The sequence below is a fragment of the Salvelinus namaycush genome, chromosome 4 (assembly GCF_016432855.1).
Source record: "Salvelinus namaycush isolate Seneca chromosome 4, SaNama_1.0, whole genome shotgun sequence".
NCBI lineage: Eukaryota > Metazoa > Chordata > Actinopteri > Salmoniformes > Salmonidae > Salvelinus > Salvelinus namaycush.
This window is the reverse complement of record NC_052310.1, coordinates 78,551,005-78,571,628: the sequence shown is the minus strand read 5'-3', so window position 1 is coordinate 78,571,628 and position 20,624 is coordinate 78,551,005. Positions and strand designations below refer to the sequence as shown.

Sequence of the window (20,624 nt, the reverse complement as noted above, 5' to 3'; positions counted from 1 at the left end):
AAAACATTACTGCACGTAACGCACCAATGTAAACTGAGATTTTTGGATATAAATATGCACATTATCGAACAAAACATACACGTATTGTGTAACATGATGTCCTATGAGTGTCATCTGATGAAGATCATCAAATGTTAGTGATTAATTTTATCTATATTTCTGCTTTTTGTGACTATCTTTGGCTGGAAAAATGGCTGTGTGTTTTTTTGACTTGGCTCTGAACTAACATAATCATATGTTGAGCTTTCGCTGTAAAGCCTTTTTGAAATCGGACACGATGGGTAGATTAACAAGATGTTTATCTTTCATTTGCTGTATTGGACTTGTTAATGTGTGAAAGTTACATATTTAAAAAAAAAAAAAAATTGAATTTCCCGCGCTGCATTTTCAGCGGAATGTTGTCAAGGGGTTCCGCTAGCGGAACGCCTGCGCTAGAAAGGCACACTGCCCATGAAATGAGGTGGAATTTGAGCATCACTTCCTTACCTCCAGCCAAATGTATGACCATATCAGAGACTCATACAGTATTTCCCTCAGATTACACAGATCCATTTTTAATAAACTCACATCTATTGAGTGAAATAACACAGTGTGCAATCACAGCAGCAAGATGTGTAACCTGTTGCCACAAGAAAATGTCAACCAGTGAAGAACAAACACCACTGTAAATACAACCTATATTCATCTGTGTATTTATTTTCTGTTTTGTACTTCAACTATTTGCACATTGTTACAATACCGTGTAATGTTTACTCTTTTATTTCACTTTTAACTATTTCACTTGCATTGGCAATGTAGGCATGTGTTTCCCATGCCAAAATAGCCCTTTGAATTGAAGAGAGAGAGAGAGAGAGAGATGAGAGAGAGAGACTCAGTCGCTGCTTTAGCTGGCTTGCTGGCGCTGCATGTGTGACTGTGGGACCTAATAGTATCAAGGCAGGGCTTCTCTCTCTCCTTGTGAATTCTGGAGACCTCAGGGCAATGCAGTGAGACTGAGCTGGGATTGCAAAGAACATACTGTGGATTATGCTTACTGTGGATTCGGCATACTGTGGATTCTGTTTACTGTGGATTCGGCATACTGTGGATTCTGTTTACTGTGGATTATGTTTACTATGGATTCTGTTTACTGTGGATTTGGCATACTGTGGATTCTGTTTACTGTGGATTCTGTTTACTGTGGATTCTGTTTAGGTGAAATGGTGCTGCCACAGTAATCAAATTCTGGGTAAATGCATTATCCCTTTCATACACATACCAAAATCCAACTAATGTATCATGCCTGCATTTTTATACCAAGGTTTTGGTATATCTGAAAGTGGTTGGAGGTTAAAAAAACAACAACAAAAAAACATGGAAAAATAAAAGCCACCTAAAGACTTTGTCCTGCATTTTCACAGACCTTGTAACCAAAATACAGGTGTCAGGTCTGTGTGAATCATTCTCTGTTTTTTCAGCCCCCATGGTTTAACAACACCCCTCCAAATGTCCAAGTTACCCACTTATATGTAGAAAGGGGTCTACCTGCACATAAGTGGTAACTAAGATTTTTTATTTTTTTTTCTCACCTTTATTTAACCAGGTAGGCTAGTTGAGAACAAGTTCTCATTTACAATTGCGACCTGGCCAAGATAAAGCAAAGCAGTTCGACACATACAACAACACAGAATTACACATGGAGTAAAACAAACATACAGTCAATAATACAGTAGAAAAATAAGTCTATATACAATGTGAGCAAATGAGGTGAGATAAGGGAGGTAAAGGCAAAAAAAGGCCATGGTGGTGAAGTAAATACAATATAGCAAGTAAAACACTGGAATGGTATATTTGCAGTGGAAGAATGTGCAAAGTAGAAATCGAAATAATGGGGTGCAAAGGAGCAAAATAAATAAATAAATACAGTAGGGGAAGAGGTAGTTGTTTGGGCTAAATTATAGATGGGCTATGTACAGGTGCAGTAATCTGTGAGCTGCTCTGACAGCTGGTGCTTAAAGCTAGTGAGGGAGATAAGTGTTTCCAGTTTCAGAGATTTTGGTAGTTCGTTCCAGTCATTGGCAGCAGAGAACTGGAAGGAGAGGCGGCCAAAGGAGGAATTGGCTTTGAGGGTGACCAGAGAGATATACCTGCTGGAGCGCGTGCTACAGGTGGGTGCTGCTATGGTGACCAGTGAGCCGAGATAAGGCGGGGCTTTATCTAGCAAAGACTTATAGATGACCTGGAGCCAGTGGGTTTGGCGACGAGTATGAAGCGAGGGCCAGCCAACGAGAGTGTACAGGTCGCAGTGGTGGGTAGTATATGGGGCTTTGGTAACAAAACGGATGGCACTGTGATAGACTGCATCCAATTTTTTGAGTAGGGTATTGGAGGCTATTTTGTAAATGACATCGCTGAAGTCGAGGATCGGTAGGATGGTCAGTTTTACGAGGGTATGTTTGGCAGCATGAGTGAAGGATGCTTTGTTGCGAAATAGGAAGCCAATTCTAGATTTAACTTTGGATTGGAGATGTTTGATGTGAGTCTGGAAGGAGAGTTTACAGTCTAACCAGACACCTAGGTATTTGTAGTTGTCCACATATTCTATGTCAGAACCGTCCAGAGTAGTGATGTTGGACGGGCGGGCAGGTGCAGGCAGCAATCGGTTGAAGAGCATGCATTTAGTTTTACTTGTATTTAAGAGCAGTTGGAGGCCACGGAAGGACAGTCAGTTGTATGGCATTGAAGCTCGTCTGGAAGGTTGTTAACACAGTGTCCAAAGAAGGGCCAGTTGTATACAGAATGGTGTCGTCTGCGTAGAGGTGGATCAGAGACTCACCAGCAGCAAGAGCGACATCATTGATGTATACAGAGAAGAGAGTCGGCCCAAGAATTGAACCCTGTGGCACCCCCATAGAGACTGCCAGAGGTCCGGACAACAGGCCCTCCAATTTGACACACTGAAATCTATCAAAGAAGTAGTTGGTGAACCAGGCGAGGCAATCATTTGAGAAACCAAGGCTAGTCTGCCGATGAGGATGTGGTGATTGACAGAGTCGAAAGCCTTGGCCAGGTCAATGAATACGGCTGCACAGTATTGTTTCTTATCGATGGCGGTTAAGATATCGTTTAGGACCTTGAGCGTGGCTGAGGTGCACCCATGACCAGCTCTGAAACCAGATTGCATAGCGGAGAAGGTGCGGTGGGATTCGAAATGGTCGGTAATCTGTTTGTTGACTTGGCTTTCGAAGACCTTAGAAAGGCAGGGTAGGATAGATATAGGTCTGTAGCAGTTTGGATCAAGAGTATCCCCCCCTTTGAAGAGGGGGATGACCGCAGCTGCTTTCCAATCTTTGGGAATCTCAGACAACACGAGAGAGGTTGAACAGGGTAGTAATAGGGGTTGCAACAATTTTGGCAGATCATTTTAGAAAAAAAAGGTCCAGATTGTCTAGCTCGGCTGATTTGTAGGGGTCCAGATTTTGAAGCTCTTTCAGAACATCAGCTGACTGGATTTGGGAGAAGGAGAAATGGGGAAGGCTTGTGCGAGTTGCTGTGGGGGGTGCAGTGCTGTTGACTGGGGTAGGGGTATCCAGGTGGAAAGCATAGCCAGCCGTAGAAAAATGCTTATTGAAATTCTCAATTATAGTGGATTTATCTGTGGTGACAGAGTTTCCTATCCTCAGTGCAGTGGGCAGCTGGGAGGAGGTGTTCTTATTCTCCATGGACTTTACAGTGTCCCAGAACTTTTTTGAGTTTGTGTTGAAGGAAGCAAATTTCTGCTTGAAAAAGCTAGCCTTGGCTTTTCTAACTGCCTGTGTATATTGGTTTCTAACTTCCCTGAAAAGTTGCATATCACGGAGAATGTTCGATAATGCAGATCGCCATAGGATGTTTGTGTGTTGGTTAAGGACAGTCAGGTCTGGAGAGAACCAAGGGCTATATATGTTCCTGGTTCTAAATTTCTTGAATGGGGCATGCTTATTTAAGATGGTGAGGAAGGCATTTAAAAAGAATAACCAGGCATCCTCTACTGACGGGATGAGATCAATATCCTTCCAGGATACCCGGGCCAGATCGATTAGAAAGTCCTGCTCGCTGAAGTGTTTCAGGGAGCGTTTGACAGTGATGAGTGGAGGTCGTTTGACCGCTGACCCATTACGGATGCAGGCAATGAGGCAGTGATCGCTGAGATCTTGGTTGAAAACAGCAGAGGTGTATTTAGAGGGAAAGTTGGTTAGGATGATATCTATGAGGGTGCCCGTGTTTACGGCTTTGGGGTGGTACCTGGTAGGTTCATTGATAATTTGTGTGAGATTGAGGGCATCAAGCTTAGATTGTAGGATGGCTGGGGTGTTAAGCATGTCCCAGTTTAGGTCACCTAGCAGCACGAGCTCTGAAGATAGATGGGGGGCAATCAGTTCACATATGGTGTCCAGAGCACAGCTGGGGGCAGAGGGTGGTCTATAGCAGGCGGCAACGGTGAGAGACTTGTTTTTAGAGAGGTGGATTTTTAAAGGTAGAAGTTCAAATTGTTTGGGTACAGACCTGGATAGTAGGACAGAACTCCTCAGGCTATCTCTGCAGTAGATTGCAACACCGCCCCCTTTGGCCATTCTATCTTGTCTGAAAATGTTGTAGTTAGGAATGGAGATTTCAGAGTTATTGGTGGTCTTCCTAAGCCAGGATTCAGACACGGCTAAGACATCCGGGTTGGCAGTGTGCTAAAGCAGTGAGTAAAACAAACTTAGGGAGGAGGCTTCTAATGTTAACATGCATGAAACCAAGGCTATTACGGTTACAGAAGTCATCAAAAGAGAGCGCCTGGGGAATAGGAGTGGAGCTAGGCACTGCAGGGCCTGGATTCACCTCTACATCACCAGAGGAACAGAGGAGGAGTAGGATAAGGGTACGGCTAAAAGCTAGGAGAATTGGTCGTCTAGGACATCCGGAACAGAGAGTAAAAGGAGCAGGTTTCTGGGGGCGATAAAATAGCTTCAAGGTATAATGTACAGACAAGGGTATGGTAGGATGTGAATACAGTGGAGGTAAACCTAGGCATTGAGTGATGATGAGAGAGATATTGTCTCTAGAAACATCATTTAAACCAGGTGATGTCATTGCATGTGTGGGTGGTGGAACTGAAAGGTTGGATAAGGTATAATGAGCAGGGCTAGTGGCTCTACAGTGAAATAAGCCAATAAACACTAACCAGAACAGCAATGGACAAGGCATATTGACATTAAGGAGAGGCATGCTTAGCCGAGTGATCATAAGGATCCAGTGAGTAGTGAGGTTGGTTGGGGTCACGGCGATTCAGACAGCTAGCCGGGCCATGGGTAGCAAGCTGGCAGAGGATGGAGGTCTGTTTTTAGCTACCTCGTGCGTTTCCGTGGGTAGATTAGTGGGGTTCCGTGTGGTAGAGGGGACCAATCCAATTGGCAAAATAGTTATAGTTATAGTGGCCCAAGAAAATTGTTTGAAAGATGGTCATGTAAAGATTGCCTTAGATTTTTTACAGGTAACATACCACACCTTCTGTCTAAAATGCGTATAAATGTAATTGGCAAATAAAGGTAATTATGCCAGGTGTGAATGTTCTAGCATATGCTTAGCTAACCAGATTGAATACAACGGGAACCCCATCCACAGTTGATAGCCCATCAGCAGGAAATGAAGCATGCTAATTCTGGATAATGAAGGCTACAGCCATATCAGGGCTACTTCTCTACCATGCTGAGAGTAGTGATGTAGTGATGTACCGTGACTTACTTAAAGTTCATGAGCATGAACCAACCACCAACCAGCCCATATAAACCAACCACTTATTCTTCTTTGGAGTTTAATGGCAGTTTGCAAAACATATTTGTAGGTACATTACTGCCACCCATATAAAACCAACCACTGCACTACTGTTGACCTTTTATAAACCCAGCCAGTCAGAATATCCCGACACACAATAAGAGAGCAGCTACGCGAATTATTCTGCCTCTTTGTTCCTCTCTAACAATTATTTACAGAGTAGAGAGTGTAAAGAGAGCGAGTAGAGAGAGAGAGAAATAGAGAGATAGAGAGAAAAGGTAGAGAGAGGGAGAGAGTAAAGAGAGAGAGTAGATAGAGAGAGAGAAAAAAAGTAGAGAGGGAGAGAGAGTAAAGAGAGAGAGAGAGAGGGAGAGAGAGTAAAGAGCGAGAGTAGATAGAGAGAGAGTAGATAGAGAGATAGAGAAAGGGAGAGAGAGTAAAGAGAGAGAGTAGATAGAGAAATAGTAGAGAGAGAGTAGATAGGGGGATAGAGAGAAAAAGTAGAGAGGGAGAGAGAGTAAAGAGAGAGAGTAGATAGAGAAATAGTAGAGGGAGAGAGAGTAGATAGAGTAAAGAGAGAGAGTAGATAGAGAAATAGTAGAGGGAGAGAGTAGATAGAGAGATAGTAGAGAGAGAGAGAGTAAAGAGAGAGAGTAGATAGAGAAATAGTAGAAAGAGAGAGTAGATAGAGAGAGAGTAAAGAGAGAGAGTAGATAGAGAAATAGTAGATAGAGAGAGAGTAAAGAGAGAGAGTAGATAGAGAAATAGTAGAAAGAGAGAGTAAAGAGAGAGAGTAGATAGAGAAATAGTAGAAAGAGAGAGTAAAGAGAGAGAGTAGATAGAGAAATAGTAGAAAGAGAGAGTAAAGAGAGAGAGTAGATAGAGAAATAGTAGAAAGAGAGAGTAAAGAGAGAGAGTAGATAGAGAAATAGTAGAGAGAGAGATAGTAGAGAGAGAGAGAGTAAAGAGAGAGAGTAGATAGAGAAATAGTAGAAAGAGAGAGTAAAGAGAGAGAGAGTAGATAGAGAGAGAGTAAAGAGAGAGAGTAGATAGAGAAATAGTAGAAAGAGAGAGTAAAGAGAGAGAGTAGATAGAGAAATAGTAGAAAGAGAGAGTAAAGAGAGAGAGTAGATAGAGAGAGAGTAAAGAGAGAGAGTAGATAGAGAAATAGTAGAAAGAGAGAGTAAAGAGAGAGAGTAGATAGAGAAATAGTAGAAAGAGAGAGTAAAGAGAGAGAGTAGATAGATAAATAGTAGAGAGAGAGTAAAGAGAGAGAGTAGATAGAGAAATAGTAGAAAGAGAGTAAAGAGAGAGAGTAGATAGAGAAATAGTAGAGAGAGAGTAAAGAGAGAGAGTAGATAGAGAAATAGTAGATAGAGAGAGAGTAAAGAGAGAGAGTAGATAGAGAAATAGTAGAAAGAGAGAGTAAAGAGAGAGAGTAGATAGAGAAATAGTAGAAAGAGAGAGTAAAGAGAGAGAGTAGATAGAGAAATAGTAGAGGGAGAGAGTAGATAGAGAGATAGTAGAGAGAGAGAGAGTAAAGAGAGAGAGTAGATAGAGAAATAGTAGAAAGAGAGAGTAAAGAGAGAGAGTAGATAGAGAGAGAGTAGAAAGAGAGAGTAAAGAGAGAGAGTAGATAGAGAGAGAGTAAAGAGAGAGAGTAGATAGAGAGAGAGTAAAGAGAGAGAGTAGATAGAGAAATAGTAGAAAGAGAGAGTAAAGAGAGAGAGTAGATAGAGAAATAGTAGAAAGAGAGAGTAAAGAGAGAGAGTAGAGAGAAATAGTAGAAAGAGAGAGTAAAGAGAGAGAGTAGATAGATAAATAGTAGAGAGAGAGTAAAGAGAGAGAGTAGATAGAGAAATAGTAGAACGAGAGTAAAGAGAGAGAGTAGATAGAGAAATAGTAGAGAGAGAGTAAAGAGAGAGAGTAGATAGAGAAATAGTAGAAAGAGAGAGTAAAGAGAGAGAGTAGATAGAGAAATAGTAGAAAGAGAGAGTAAAGAGAGAGAGTAGATAGAGAAATAGTAGAGGGAGAGAGTAGATAGAGAGATAGTAGAGAGAGAGAGAGTAGATAGAGAAATAGTAGAAAGAGAGAGTAGATAGAGAGAGAGTAAAGAGAGAGAGTAGATAGAGAAATAGTAGATAGAGAGAGAGTAAAGAGAGAGAGTAGATAGAGAAATAGTAGAAAGAGAGAGTAAAGAGAGAGAGTAGATAGAGAAATAGTAGAAAGAGAGAGTAAAGAGAGAGAGTAGATAGAGAAATAGTAGAAAGAGAGAGTAAAGAGAGAGAGTAGATAGAGAAATAGTAGAGAGAGATAGTAGAGAGAGAGAGAGTAAAGAGAGAGAGTAGATAGAGAAATAGTAGAAAGAGAGAGTAAAGAGAGAGAGTAGATAGAGAGAGAGTAGAAAGAGAGAGTAAAGAGAGAGAGTAGATAGAGAGAGAGTAAAGAGAGAGAGTAGATAGAGAGAGAGTAAAGAGAGAGAGTAGATAGAGAAATAGTAGAAAGAGAGAGTAAAGAGAGAGAGTAGATAGAGAAATAGTAGAAAGAGAGAGTAAAGAGAGAGAGTAGATAGAGAAATAGTAAAGAGAGAGAGTAGAGAGAAATAGTAGAAAGAGAGAGTAAAGAGAGAGAGTAGATAGATAAATAGTAGAGAGAGAGTAAAGAGAGAGAGTAGATAGAGAAATAGTAGAAAGAGAGTAAAGAGAGAGAGTAGATAGAGAAATAGTAGAGAGAGAGTAAAGAGAGAGAGTAGATAGAGAAATACCTCACTTGCTTTGGCAATGTTAACACGTTTCCCATGCCAATAAAGCCCCTTGAATTGAAAAATTGAATTGAATTGAAATAGTAGAAAGAGAGAGTAAAGAGAGAGAGTAGATAGAGTAATAGTAGAAAGAGAGAGTAAAGAGAGAGAGTAGATAGAGAAATAGTAGAAAGAGAGAGTAAAGAGAGAGAGTAGATAGAGAAATAGTAGAAAGAGAGAGTAAAGAGAGAGAGTAGATAGCGAGATAGAGAGGTAGAGGGAGAGAGAGAGAGAGAGAGAGAGAGAGAGAGAGAGAGAGAGAGAGAGAGAGAGAGAGAGAGAGAGAGAGGGGCCTGGGCCCTGACAGTAAATCTCAATAAGACAAAATAATAGTGTTCCAAAAAAACTCCAGTTGCTAGGACCACAAATACAAATTTCATCGAGTCACCGTTGCCCTAGAGCACACAAAAAACTATACATACCTCGGCCTAAACATCAGCGCCACAGGTAACTTCCACAAAGCAGTGAACGATCTGAGATACAAGGCAAGAAGGGCCTTCTATGCCATCAAAAGGAACATAAAAATTGACATACCAATTAGGATCTGGCTAAAAATACTTGAATTAGTTATAGAATCTATTGCCCTTTATGGTTGTGAGGTCTGGGGTTCGCTCACCAACCAAGAATTCACAAAATGGGAAAAACATTCAATTGAAACTCTGCATGAAGAATTCTGCAAAAATATCCTCCGTGTACAACATAAAACACAAAATAATGCATGCAGAGTAGAATTGGGACGATACCCACTAATTATCAAAATCCAGAAGAGCCGTTAAATTCTACAACCACCTAAAAGGAAGCGAATCCCAAACCATCCATATCAAAGCCATCACTTACAGAGAGATGAACTTGGAGAAGAGCCCCCTAAGCAAGCTGGTTCTGGGGCTCTGTTCACAAACACAAACAGACCCCACAGAACCTCAGGACAGCAACAGACTTATACCCAACAAAATTATGAGAAAACAAAAAGATAATTATTTGACACTTTGGAAAGAATTAACAAAAAAACAGAGCAAAGTAGAATGATATTTGGCCCTAAACAGAGAGAACACAGTTGCAGAATACCTGACCACTGTGACTGACCCAAACTTAAGGAAAGCTTTGACTATGTACAGACTCAGTGAGAATTGCGTGCGTGCGTGTGTGTAAATGTGTGTATGTGTGTATGTATGTATGTATGTATGTATGTACAGTGGGGCAAAAAAGTATTTAGTCAGCCACCAATTGTGCAAGTTCTCCCACTTAAAAAGATGAGAGAGGCCTGCAACTATGACAGACAAAATGAGAAAAGAAAATCCAGAAAATCACATTGTAGGATTTTTAATGAATTTATTTGCAAATGATGGTGGAAAATAAGTATTTGGTCACCTACAAACAAGCAGGATTTCTGGCTCTCACTGACCTGTAACTTCTTCTATTAGTGAATAGGGGGCGCTGTTTTCACTTTGGGGAAAAATCGTGCCCAAATTAAACGGCCTTGTACTCTGTTCTAGATCATACGATATGCATATTATTATTACTATTGGATAGAAAACACTCTGAAGTTTCTAAAACTGTTTGAATTATATCTGTGAGTAAAACAGAACTCATTTGGCAGCAAACTTCCAAATAGGAAGTGAAAATTCTGAAAATGGGGCTCTGTGTCAGGCCTTGCCTATTCAATTGCCTTATATTTATGGATCTGTATGCACTTCATACGCCTTCCACTAGATGTCAACAGGCAGTAGAATGTTGAATAGGTTGTCTAGCTTGATGTGAGACCGAATGAGAGCTTTTGGAGTGACAGGTCCGCCCTATTGGCAGTATTTAGCCGCGCACCAGGGAACCCCACATTGTCTTCTGAAATGCGTTAGGTATACACAACGAAATGCTCCGTCTTGGAATTTTTGGTTACATATGAGAAAAACATCATAAAGATGGATTTTCAACTGAGTTTGACCAGTTTATTCGACGTTTATTGTGACTTTTGGAATTTTTCGCTCCATGCGCCAAGAGTTGATGGACATGTGCCCTCCACAATGCTAGCCAAAGTTGCTAATTCGACAGAAGAAATGGACATTCTAAAACAAAACAATGATTTATTGTGGAACTAGGACTCCTTGCACTACATTCTGATGGAAGATCATCAAAGGTAAGAGAATATTTATGATGTTATTTTAGTGGAATATGTTGGCTCCAACATGGCGGAGAATTGCTGGGCGCTGTCTCAGAATATTGCATGCTGTACTTTGTACTAAAGTTATTTTTTTTAATCTAACACAGCGGTTGCATTAAGAACCAGTGTATCTTTCATTTGCTGTACAACATGTATTTTTAAGTGTATGATGAGTTTTTTGGTTAGATTACGTGACTGTCCAAAATTTCTCCGGACAATTTGGTGCATTATGGCGCCGTATTCACAATGTAAAACCAGGATTTGTAGCTATAAATATGCACATTTTCGAACAAAACATAAATGTATTGTATAACATGATGTTATAAGACTGTCATCTGATGAAGTTGTTCAAAGGTTAGTGATTAATTTTATCTCTATTTGTGGGTTTTGTGAAAGCTATGTTAGCGGTGAATAAATGGCGTTGTGTGTTTGGCTATTGTGGTGAGCTAACATAAATATATATTGTGTTTTCGCTGTAAAACACTTTAAAAAAATCGGAAATATTGGCTGGATTCACAAGATGTTTATCTTTCATTTGCTGTACAACATGTATTTTTCATAAATGTTTTATGATGAGTATTTATGTATTTCACGTTGCTCTCTGTAATTATTCTGGCTGTTTTGGTGCTATTTGTGACGGTGGCTGCAATGTAAAACTACGATTTATACCTATAAATATGCACATTTTCGAACAAAACATAAGTGTATTGTATAACATGATGTTATAAGACTGTCATCTGATGAAGTTGTTCAAAGGTTAGTGATTAATCTTATCTCTATTTGTGGGTTTTGTGAAAGCTATGTTAGCGGTGAATAAATGGCGTTGTGTGTTTGGCTATTGTGGTGAGCTAACATAAATATATATTGTGTTTTCGCTGTAAAACACTTTTAAAAAATCGGAAATATTGGCTGGATTCACAAGATGTTTATCTTTCATTTGCTGTACAACATGTATTTTTCATAAATGTTTTATGATGAGTATTTATGTATTTCACGTTGCTCTCTGTAATTATTCTGGCTGTTTTGGTGCTATTTGTGACGGTGGCTGCAATGTAAAACTACGATTTATACCTATAAATATGCACATTTTCGAACAAAACATAAGTGTATTGTATAACATGATGTTATAAGACTGTCATCTGATGAAGTTGTTCAAAGGTTAGTGATTAATTTTATCTCTATTTGTGGGTTTTGTGAAAGCTATGTTAGCGGTGAATAAATGGCGTTGTGTGTTTGGCTATTGTGGTGAGCTAACATAAATATATATTGTGTTTTCGCTGTAAAACATTTTAAAAATCAGACATGATGGCTGGATTCACAAGATGTTTATCTTTCATTTGCTGTATTGGACTTGTTAATGTGTGGAAGTTAAATATTTCAAAAAAATATTTTAGAATTTTGCCCGCTGCGAAGGCAGTGGAATGTTGTGGGTGTTCCGCTAGCGGAACCCCGGGGCGAAAGAGGTTAAGAGGCTCCTCTGTCCTCCACTCGTTACCTGTATTAATGGCACCTGTTTGAACTTGTTATCAGTATAAAAGACACCTGTCCACAACCTCAAACAGTCACACTCCAAACTCCACTATGGCCAAGACCAAAGAGCTGTCAAAGGACACCAGAAACAAAATTGTAGACCTGCACCAGGCTGGGAAGACTGAATCTGCAATAGGTAAGCAGCTTGGTTTGAAGAAATCAGCTGTGGGAGCAATTATTAGGAAATGGAAGACATATAAGACCACTGATAATCTCCCTCGATCTGGGGCTCCACGCAAGATCTCGTGGGGTCAAAATGATAACAAGAACGGTGAGCAAAAATCCCAGAACCACACGGGGGGACCTAGTGAATGACCTGCAGAGAGCTGGGACCAAAGTAACAAAGCCTACCATCAGCAAGGGCATTGAAGATGAAACGTGGCTGGGTCTTTCAGCATGACAATGATCCCAAACACACCGCCCGGGCAACGAAGGAGTGGCTTCGTAAGAAGCATTTCAAGGTCCTGGAGTGGCCTAGCCAGTCTCCAGATCTCAACCCCATAGAAAATCTTTGGAGGGAGTTGAAAGTCCGTGTTGCCCAGCAACAGCCCCAAAACATCACTGCTGTAGAGGAGATCTGCATGGAGGAATGGGCCAAAATACCAGCAACAGTGTGTGAAAACCTTGTGAAGACTTACAGAAAACATTTGACCTCTGTCATTGCCAACAAAGGGTATATAACAAAGTATTGAGATAAACTTTTGTTATTGACCAAATACTTATTTTCCACCATAATTTGCAAATAAATTCATTAATAATCCTACAATGTGATTTTCTGGATTTTTTTTTCTCATTTTGTCTGTCAGTGTTGAAGTGGACCTATGATGAAAATTACAGGCCTCTCTCATCTTTTTAAGTGGGAGAACTTGCACAATTGGTGGCTGACTAAATACATACAGTGGGGCAAAAAAGTATGTATGTATGTATGTATGTGTGTGTGTGTGTGTGTATGTGTGTGTGTGTGTGTGTGTGTGTGTGTGTGTGTGTGTGTGTGTGTGTGTGTGTGTGTGTGTGTGTGTGTATATGTGTGTGTATATGTGTGTGAGTGGGTGTTTATTCTATTAGAATGTGAACTCACCTTGATAGGCCCCGTGCTGAAGCAGATCTTCCGGCTAGGTGGAGGGTCCTCCTCTTCAGGTAGCCCAGGTTTCTCATGACAGCTGGACTCGGGCTCGTATGGCTCATCATCCTCCTCCTCTTCCTGCTGGCTCCCTCCAGAGTCCTCCCCCACTGCGCTGTACATTCTGATAGCCACCTGTTCTCCCCCTGACTGATCCTCCTTTACAGTCCTCTCTTCCCCCTCTGCTATACCCCCCTGGCCAATCTCTCCATCTCCACCCTGCCTCCCCCTCTCACTGCTAGTGCCCTTGGGAGAGGTCTCCCTTACCTGGGCCTCTCTCTCTGTACTGTTCTCTCCATTCTCCAGAGAGAAGTGGTGGATGTCAGATTTAACTATGGTACTGCTGGGCTCCAGGTCGCCAGAACGATCCTCAGACTGGCCCTCAATTTTGGCCTGGGACCCAGAGTCTGGCCCAGTCTTATCCCGGCCCTCTCTGGGCTCAGGGAGTGTGTGGCCACTGTGGCCTCCATTCTGCCCTCCGCTTTGGCCATCGGAGGTGGAGGAGGATGAGGCCCTGAGGCTTCTGGGAGGTCCATCCTGGTCCCTCTGGCTGCGGCCCCAACCCCCTTCCTCCTCCTGGCTGGTTGGTGGGAGGGCAGAAGCACGATTCGCCCTCTTAGAGATGATTTTGGAGTTGAGCTGCACCCCCACCTTGGTGCTGACCCCCCGGGAGGGCAGCGGAGGTGTGGAGGAGAGGTGGTGCAGGTTGTTGCGGAGCTCTGAGGCCCGCTCGAAGACAGCGCTGAGCTGGGAGACGGTGGGGGACACGGCCTCGGTGGTGTCCAGGCTGTCCAGGGACTCTGTGCTGCCATTGAACCGCGCCACCATGTCCAGCCTGCCATCCTGGATGCCCAGGCCCGAGGTCTGCTCTGTCTTCAGCAGGACCCGGTTGGTGGCAGCAGCCTGCTTCTCCCGCTCCAGCTGCTGGGCCGCCTTCTGTTGTTCGAAAATCTTCCGTGTCTCCTGCAACTTGGAGTAGCTGGGTGATGAGGCTACGGGAGCCTGCCCATTCTCAGCTTTGGCATTAGGGTCGAACCGGTTAACCCGCTCTGAGACAGTGGATCCCAGCTTCAGCAAGGCGCTGTGGTCCACATTCTCATTCAGGCTACCGGCTCTGGGGAGGGAGAGACGCACTCTCTCAGTAGTCTTCTCTGGGTCCTCCCCTCCCTCCGTGCAGGGAGATGTGCTCCCTGGGCCTTGCATCTGCTGGAACATGTTCTTGATACGGTGCACATTGGAGCCATAACTCCTGCGACCGCGGGGGCCTTCCTGCATATGATCGCCTTTTGCAGCATTGTCCTTGGCAGGCCTCAGCGCCTGCATCCCCGCCTCGTATGCGTTCCGGTGCGGGGATGGGCTCCTCAGCGTCGAACCGGAGCCGGTGCTTTTGGAAGATGAGGAATCGGTCTTCATCATGATCAGTCAAGCATCACAACCGCTGCTCAGCAACGACATATTTGCCTTTCCTTTCCTCGGTTGTCAGCAAAAATTGGTCCGTTCTCACCGACAGTCAATTATGTTGGGGAGACGGTGAGCCTATGTGCCGTGCCGAATAGAATTGAATAGCAGAAGAGAATAAAAAAACGACGGTATTGTTTTAGGCTGCGTGCATCCAGTGTTTTCCTATGGAAATTGAAAACGATACATTAGTATTTGAACGCCAACCTGACCAAAAACCCGGATAAAATGCCCTGGTTACAAAAACATCCCTGCAGAAAACTGGAACAGTAACCTAATGAACGCTGGATTTTCCACTGACGAAAGATTTATTCCGTTTAATCCCTTTTCACCAGCAGCAGCATCATTTTGATCTCTTGATTTTCTGAGCTGCTGATTTATGCCACGGTGTCCTCTTCGCTCGCGTAAAACGGTCCGGGCTACCCGGGTTCCTTGGGACGTCCCAACTCTGGAATTACCTTGTTGAAGTTGACATTTAAAATGGTTAAGGTTAGGGTTAGGTAAGGGTAATGGTTAAAGTAGGGGTTAGGGTTTAGGGTATGGACGTCTCAAGGATTCCGTATAGCACTTACCCACGTTAACGCTGCTGGGGATCGGGCGCAACGGGGTCATAGCGCCGGTCGTTTCACTGGTCCTCTACGTTTTAATTCCTACACCTGGAATATAAATTTTGTGATAATCAATATATTTGTGAGGCCTACACACGTTTTATATCATTAAAATTATGATATCAGACGAGCCAAATAAACATAAATCTACTTTATTCAAAGAATTGGGGCACTTTAGGAACCCGAGGGCGTCAGATTACTGTGTCCGTTTAATATCGTCGCATGCTGAAACCACTACCTGTCTGGCCTACAAGTTTGATAATACAATGTTTTAGCAGTGAGACATTGTGACATTCTTGTGAGGGCGTAGGGTAGACTATTTCCTCAGCTTCACAATAAAACCCTACCATGTTGGTTTGTAGGCTATGTCGCCTAGTCTGGTTCTGCATCTCATGCGCTCCATACCGTGTCCGTCCAATGCGTTTTCCATAGCTACGAATAAAGACTGTAAATTAGTTATATCTCAGAATATGTAGGCAGATAAGTTAACGTTACGATCAGAAAAAATATAACATAATATAAAATCACAGTGATGGGGGCAGACATTTTGATCAAGAGAAACCTTTAGAAAATATGCACTTCTCTCCAACACTAAACATGGAAATATGTATTTTACAGTTATAAGGAAGGTGAAATCTTACAGTTAGTCGTTTTATAAATTGATTATACTATATTTACAAAAAATAGAAGTCATTTCAAGCCTTATTCATGCCGTTTAGTTGAATAGGAAATACATCATGAGTACCTGAGTTTGGGTCCTAAAATATGACTACACCTCCGCTTGTTTACAACTGTTTTTACAAGAAAGGTGAGATTTGAACCTTTCTTGGAGTATGCTTTGGTTGTGTTTCAGATTATTGTGTTCCCAATAGATAATGAAATGGTAAATAATGTATTGTGACATTTTGAAGTGAATTTTATTGTAAATAAGAATATATGTTTCTAAACACTAATACATTCATGTGGATGCTACCATGATTATGGATAGTCCTGAATGAATCGTGAATAATGATGAGTGAGAAAGTTACTCACAAATATCATACCCCTGCAAAAATGCTAACCTCCACTGTTATTGTAATGTTTAGATGTAATCACAGCTCCAAACAAGATGGCAGACTGGACAGGCTGATTTATTTTAACAGTCAAATTTAGTCAATGACAACAAGCTGATTTTTATTTACATTGATCACTTATCCTATATATAGCAAATTATCATTTGTGTTTTACAATAGATATTTTAGAGAACTTACCAGTGATTAAATAGTTTTATAGTAAGAGGAGGAATATTGTGCTGCCAGTATATATGCTGATGTCCGATAACAGTATGTGAAATGACTGTAAATATAATTTCAGCAGCTATGTCAAGTGTATTGTTGTATGCCATGAGGCTGAGTAGTGGTGTGGACACGGTGTTCAAGTGCAAATCAGTTCACTGCCCGAGTTCCATGTTATTTGCAACCTCATGTAAATGTAACCTATCAAATAGTGATATCCTTTGGTGCTTGTGTTCCTATCTACTTGTACACAGTGTGTGTGGCCAGTGTGCTGGTGGTCAAGGCAGATATCAAGGATTATGCCCCTGTGGGAGCTATTTGTGTTCCAGCTGTAGAGAGAGATTGTCCAGAATGAATTTGAACCCTTCCTAAAACACTATGGTAAGGCGGAGATTGAGTCACCTCTTTAAAAACAGCAGAACCTGAAGTTTGTGATTAGACCTTTAATGATTGACCAATAGCAACAACGTAATGCATTCCCAAAGAACAGATAAATGTTTATTGTAATTTCTTCACAATTTTTCATTTAAAGCATCATTACATGTACAGGTGTGTCACAACTGACATTCATGCAGCAGTCTGCAGTGATCATCATTTACATAACATTTACATTTGAATCATTTAGCAGACACTTGTATCTAGAACGACTTACAGCAAATTGGTAGGTGTCTAAACTCTCACTCTCCCATTCTGAAAAGCAGGGTGGGTCTACAATGATCCCATGCTATTTATGTGCAACATGCAGTCCTTCCCAGCTGGCTTCGTTTTACCCAGAGGCACTCCATGATAACTGTTTCCTCTACAGCACCCCGCTGGCCCAGGGAGAGAGTATGATAGAAGTACAAGTACAGACTCATTAACTAGGGGCCCCATATAGCACCCTATTCCCTACATAGTGCACTACTTTTGACCGTAGCCAGGCTGAGGAATAGGGTGCCATTTGGCACACAAACACTGTGTCCTGAGGATCAAGTTTAAAACTTAACTCAGTTGAAATATGATTCTGCACTGAAACATTTGAAACATATTTGAAGCATGAATTGCATAAAGAATATTTCTGGGCACCGTCTGGAGCCTGTAACAGTATAAGGATAAAACATCTCTCCATTTCAGATCACAGTGACTAACAAACAGAATACTTTTCCAGCAGCTACTCTTTCTGGGGTCCAGCAAAATGAAGGCAGTTATACAATTTTAAAAATGTTACAATATATTCATAACAGATTTCACAACACACTAAGTGTGCGCCCTCAGGCACCTACTCCAGTACCACATAGCTACATCACAAAATCCATGTGTACGTGTGTGTATAGTACGTATGATATCGTGTGTGTACGCGCCTATGTTTGTGTTGCTTCACAGTCCCCGCTGTTCCATAAGGTGTAGTTGTATCTGTTTTTTAAAATCTGATTCTACTGCTTGCGTTAGTTACTTGATGTGGAATAGAGTTCCATGTAGTCATGGCTCTATGTAGTACTGTGCGCCTCCTATATTCTGTTCTGGACTTGGGGTGTGTGAAGAGACTTCTGGTGGTATGTCTTGTGGGGTATGCATGGGTGTCTGAGCTGTGTGCTAGTCGTTTAAACAGACATGTTTTCAACATGTCAATACCTCTCACAAATACAAGTAGTGATGAAGTCAATCTCTCCTCCACTTTGAGCCAGGAGAGATTGACATGCATATTGTTAATGTTTGCTCTCGGTGTACATCCAAGGGCCAGCCGTGCTGCCCTGTTCTGAGCCAGTTACAATTTCCCTAAGTCCCTCTTTGTGGCACCTGACCATACAACTGAACATTAGTCCAGGTGCGACAAAACTAGAGCCTTTAGGACCTGCCTTGTTGATGGCGCTGTTAAGGCAGAGCAGCGCTTTATTATGGACAGACTTCTCCCCATTTAGCTACTGTTGTATCAATATGTTTTGACCATGACAGTTTTACAATCCAGGGTTACTCTAAGCAGTTTAGTCACCTCAACCTTCTCAATTTCCACATTATTTATTACAATATGTAGTTGAGGTTTATGGTTTTGTGAATGATTTGTCCCAAATACAATGCTTTTAGTTTGAAATATTTAGGACTAACTTATTCCTTGCCACCCATTCTGAAACTAACTTCAGCTCTTTGTTGAGTGTTGCAGCAATTTCAATCGCTGTAGTTGCTGATGTGTATAGTGGAGTCATCCGCATACATTGACACTCTGGCTTAACTCAAAGCTAGTGGCATGTTGTTAGTAAAGATTGAAAAAAGTAAGGGGCCTAATCAGTTGCCTAGGGGAATGCCTGATTCTACCTGGATTATGTTGGAGAGGCTTCCATTAAATAACAACCTCTGTGTTCTGTTAGACAGGTAACTCTTTATCCACAACATAGCAGCCATAACGCAATTTTCCAGCAGCAGACTATGACCGATAATGTCAAAAGCCGCACTGAAGTCTAACAAAACAGACCCAACATCTTTTTATCATCAATTTCTCTCAGCCAATCATTTGTGTAAGTGCTGTGCTTCTTGAATGTCTTTCCCTATAAGCGTGCTGACACATTTTTTTCCAAAACTACTAAGGGTTGGTAACAGGCTGATTTGTCAGCTATTTGAACCAATTAAGGGAGCTTTACCATTCTTAGGTAGCGGTATGAATTTATGTATTCTGTAATGGGAGAGTATTGAGTCTAAACCATGTAAACACAGTGGCTGCATCGAAACTGGCACTATCTTTGACCAAGGCTCAAAATGGCACCCTATTCCCTATATAGTGCACTGCTTTTGATCAGAGCCCTATGGGCTCTAGTCAAAAGTAGGGCATTATAGTAGTGCCATTTCAGATACACAGTGACAGTAGTGAATATTTGTTTATTTATTCCTCCCTATTTATTCCTCACTGGCCTTGATTTCAGAAAAAAGAATGCCCTACCAGGCTGAGACTCAATACAGTAGATCAACCTGGTGACCCAGCAGGGAGTAGTAGTCTACTGTTACTAGTAGAGACTCAATACAGTAGATCAACCTGGTGGCCCAGCAGGGAGTAGTCTACTGTTACTACTACTAGTAGAGACTCAATACAGTAGATCAACCTGGTGACCCAGCAGGGAGTAGTCTACTGTTACTACTACTAGTAGAGACTCAATACAGTAGATCAACCTGGTGACCCAGCAGGGAGTAGTCTACTGTTACTACTACTAGTAGAGACTCAATACAGTAGATCAACCTGGTGACCCAGCAGGGAGTAGTCTACTGTTACTACTACTAGTAGAGACTCAATACAGTAGATCAACCTGGTGGCCCAGCAGGGAGTAGTCTACTGTTAGTACTACTAGTAGAGACTCAATACAGTAGATCAACCTGGTGACCCAGCAGGGAGTAGTCTACTGTTACTACTACTAGTAGAGACTCAATACAGTAGATCAACCTGGTGACCCAGCAGGGAGTAGTCTACTGTTACTATTAGTAGTAGAGACTCAATACAGTAGATCAACCTGGTGACCCAGCAGGGAGTAGTCTACTGTTACTACTACTAGTAGAGACTCAATACAGTAGATCAACCTGGTGACCCAGCAGGGAGTAGTCTACTGTTAGTACTACTAGTAGAGACTCAATACAGTAGATCAACCTGGTGATCCAGCAGGGAGTAGTCTACTGTTACTACTACTAGTAGAGACTCAATACAGTAGATCAACCTGGTGGCCCAGCAGGGAGTAGTCTACTGTTACTACTACTAGTAGAGACTCAATACAGTAGATCAACCTGGTGACCCAGCAGGGAGTAGTCTACTGTTACTACTACTAGTAGAGACTCAATACAGTAGATCAACCTGGTGACCCAGCAGGGAGTAGTCTACTGTTACTACTACTAGTAGAGACTCAATACAGTAGATCAACCTGGTGACCCAGCAGGGAGTAGTCTACTG

At 41.9% G+C, this 20,624-nt stretch overlaps 1 protein-coding gene across 1 annotated transcript in view; it reads right to left on the bottom strand.

Annotated features, from left to right (window-relative positions):
- LOC120046011 (neurabin-2-like) overlaps positions 1–14,799 on the bottom strand; it is a 60,463-nt gene extending 45,664 nt beyond the window's left edge. Inside the window, exon 1 of the mRNA XM_038990923.1 lies at positions 13,342–14,799. Within this exon, the coding sequence (XP_038846851.1) occupies positions 13,342–14,799 (1,458 nt within the window). The remainder of the gene's footprint in view (positions 1–13,341) is intronic.
- Between the last annotated feature and the right edge of the window lie 5,825 nt (positions 14,800–20,624).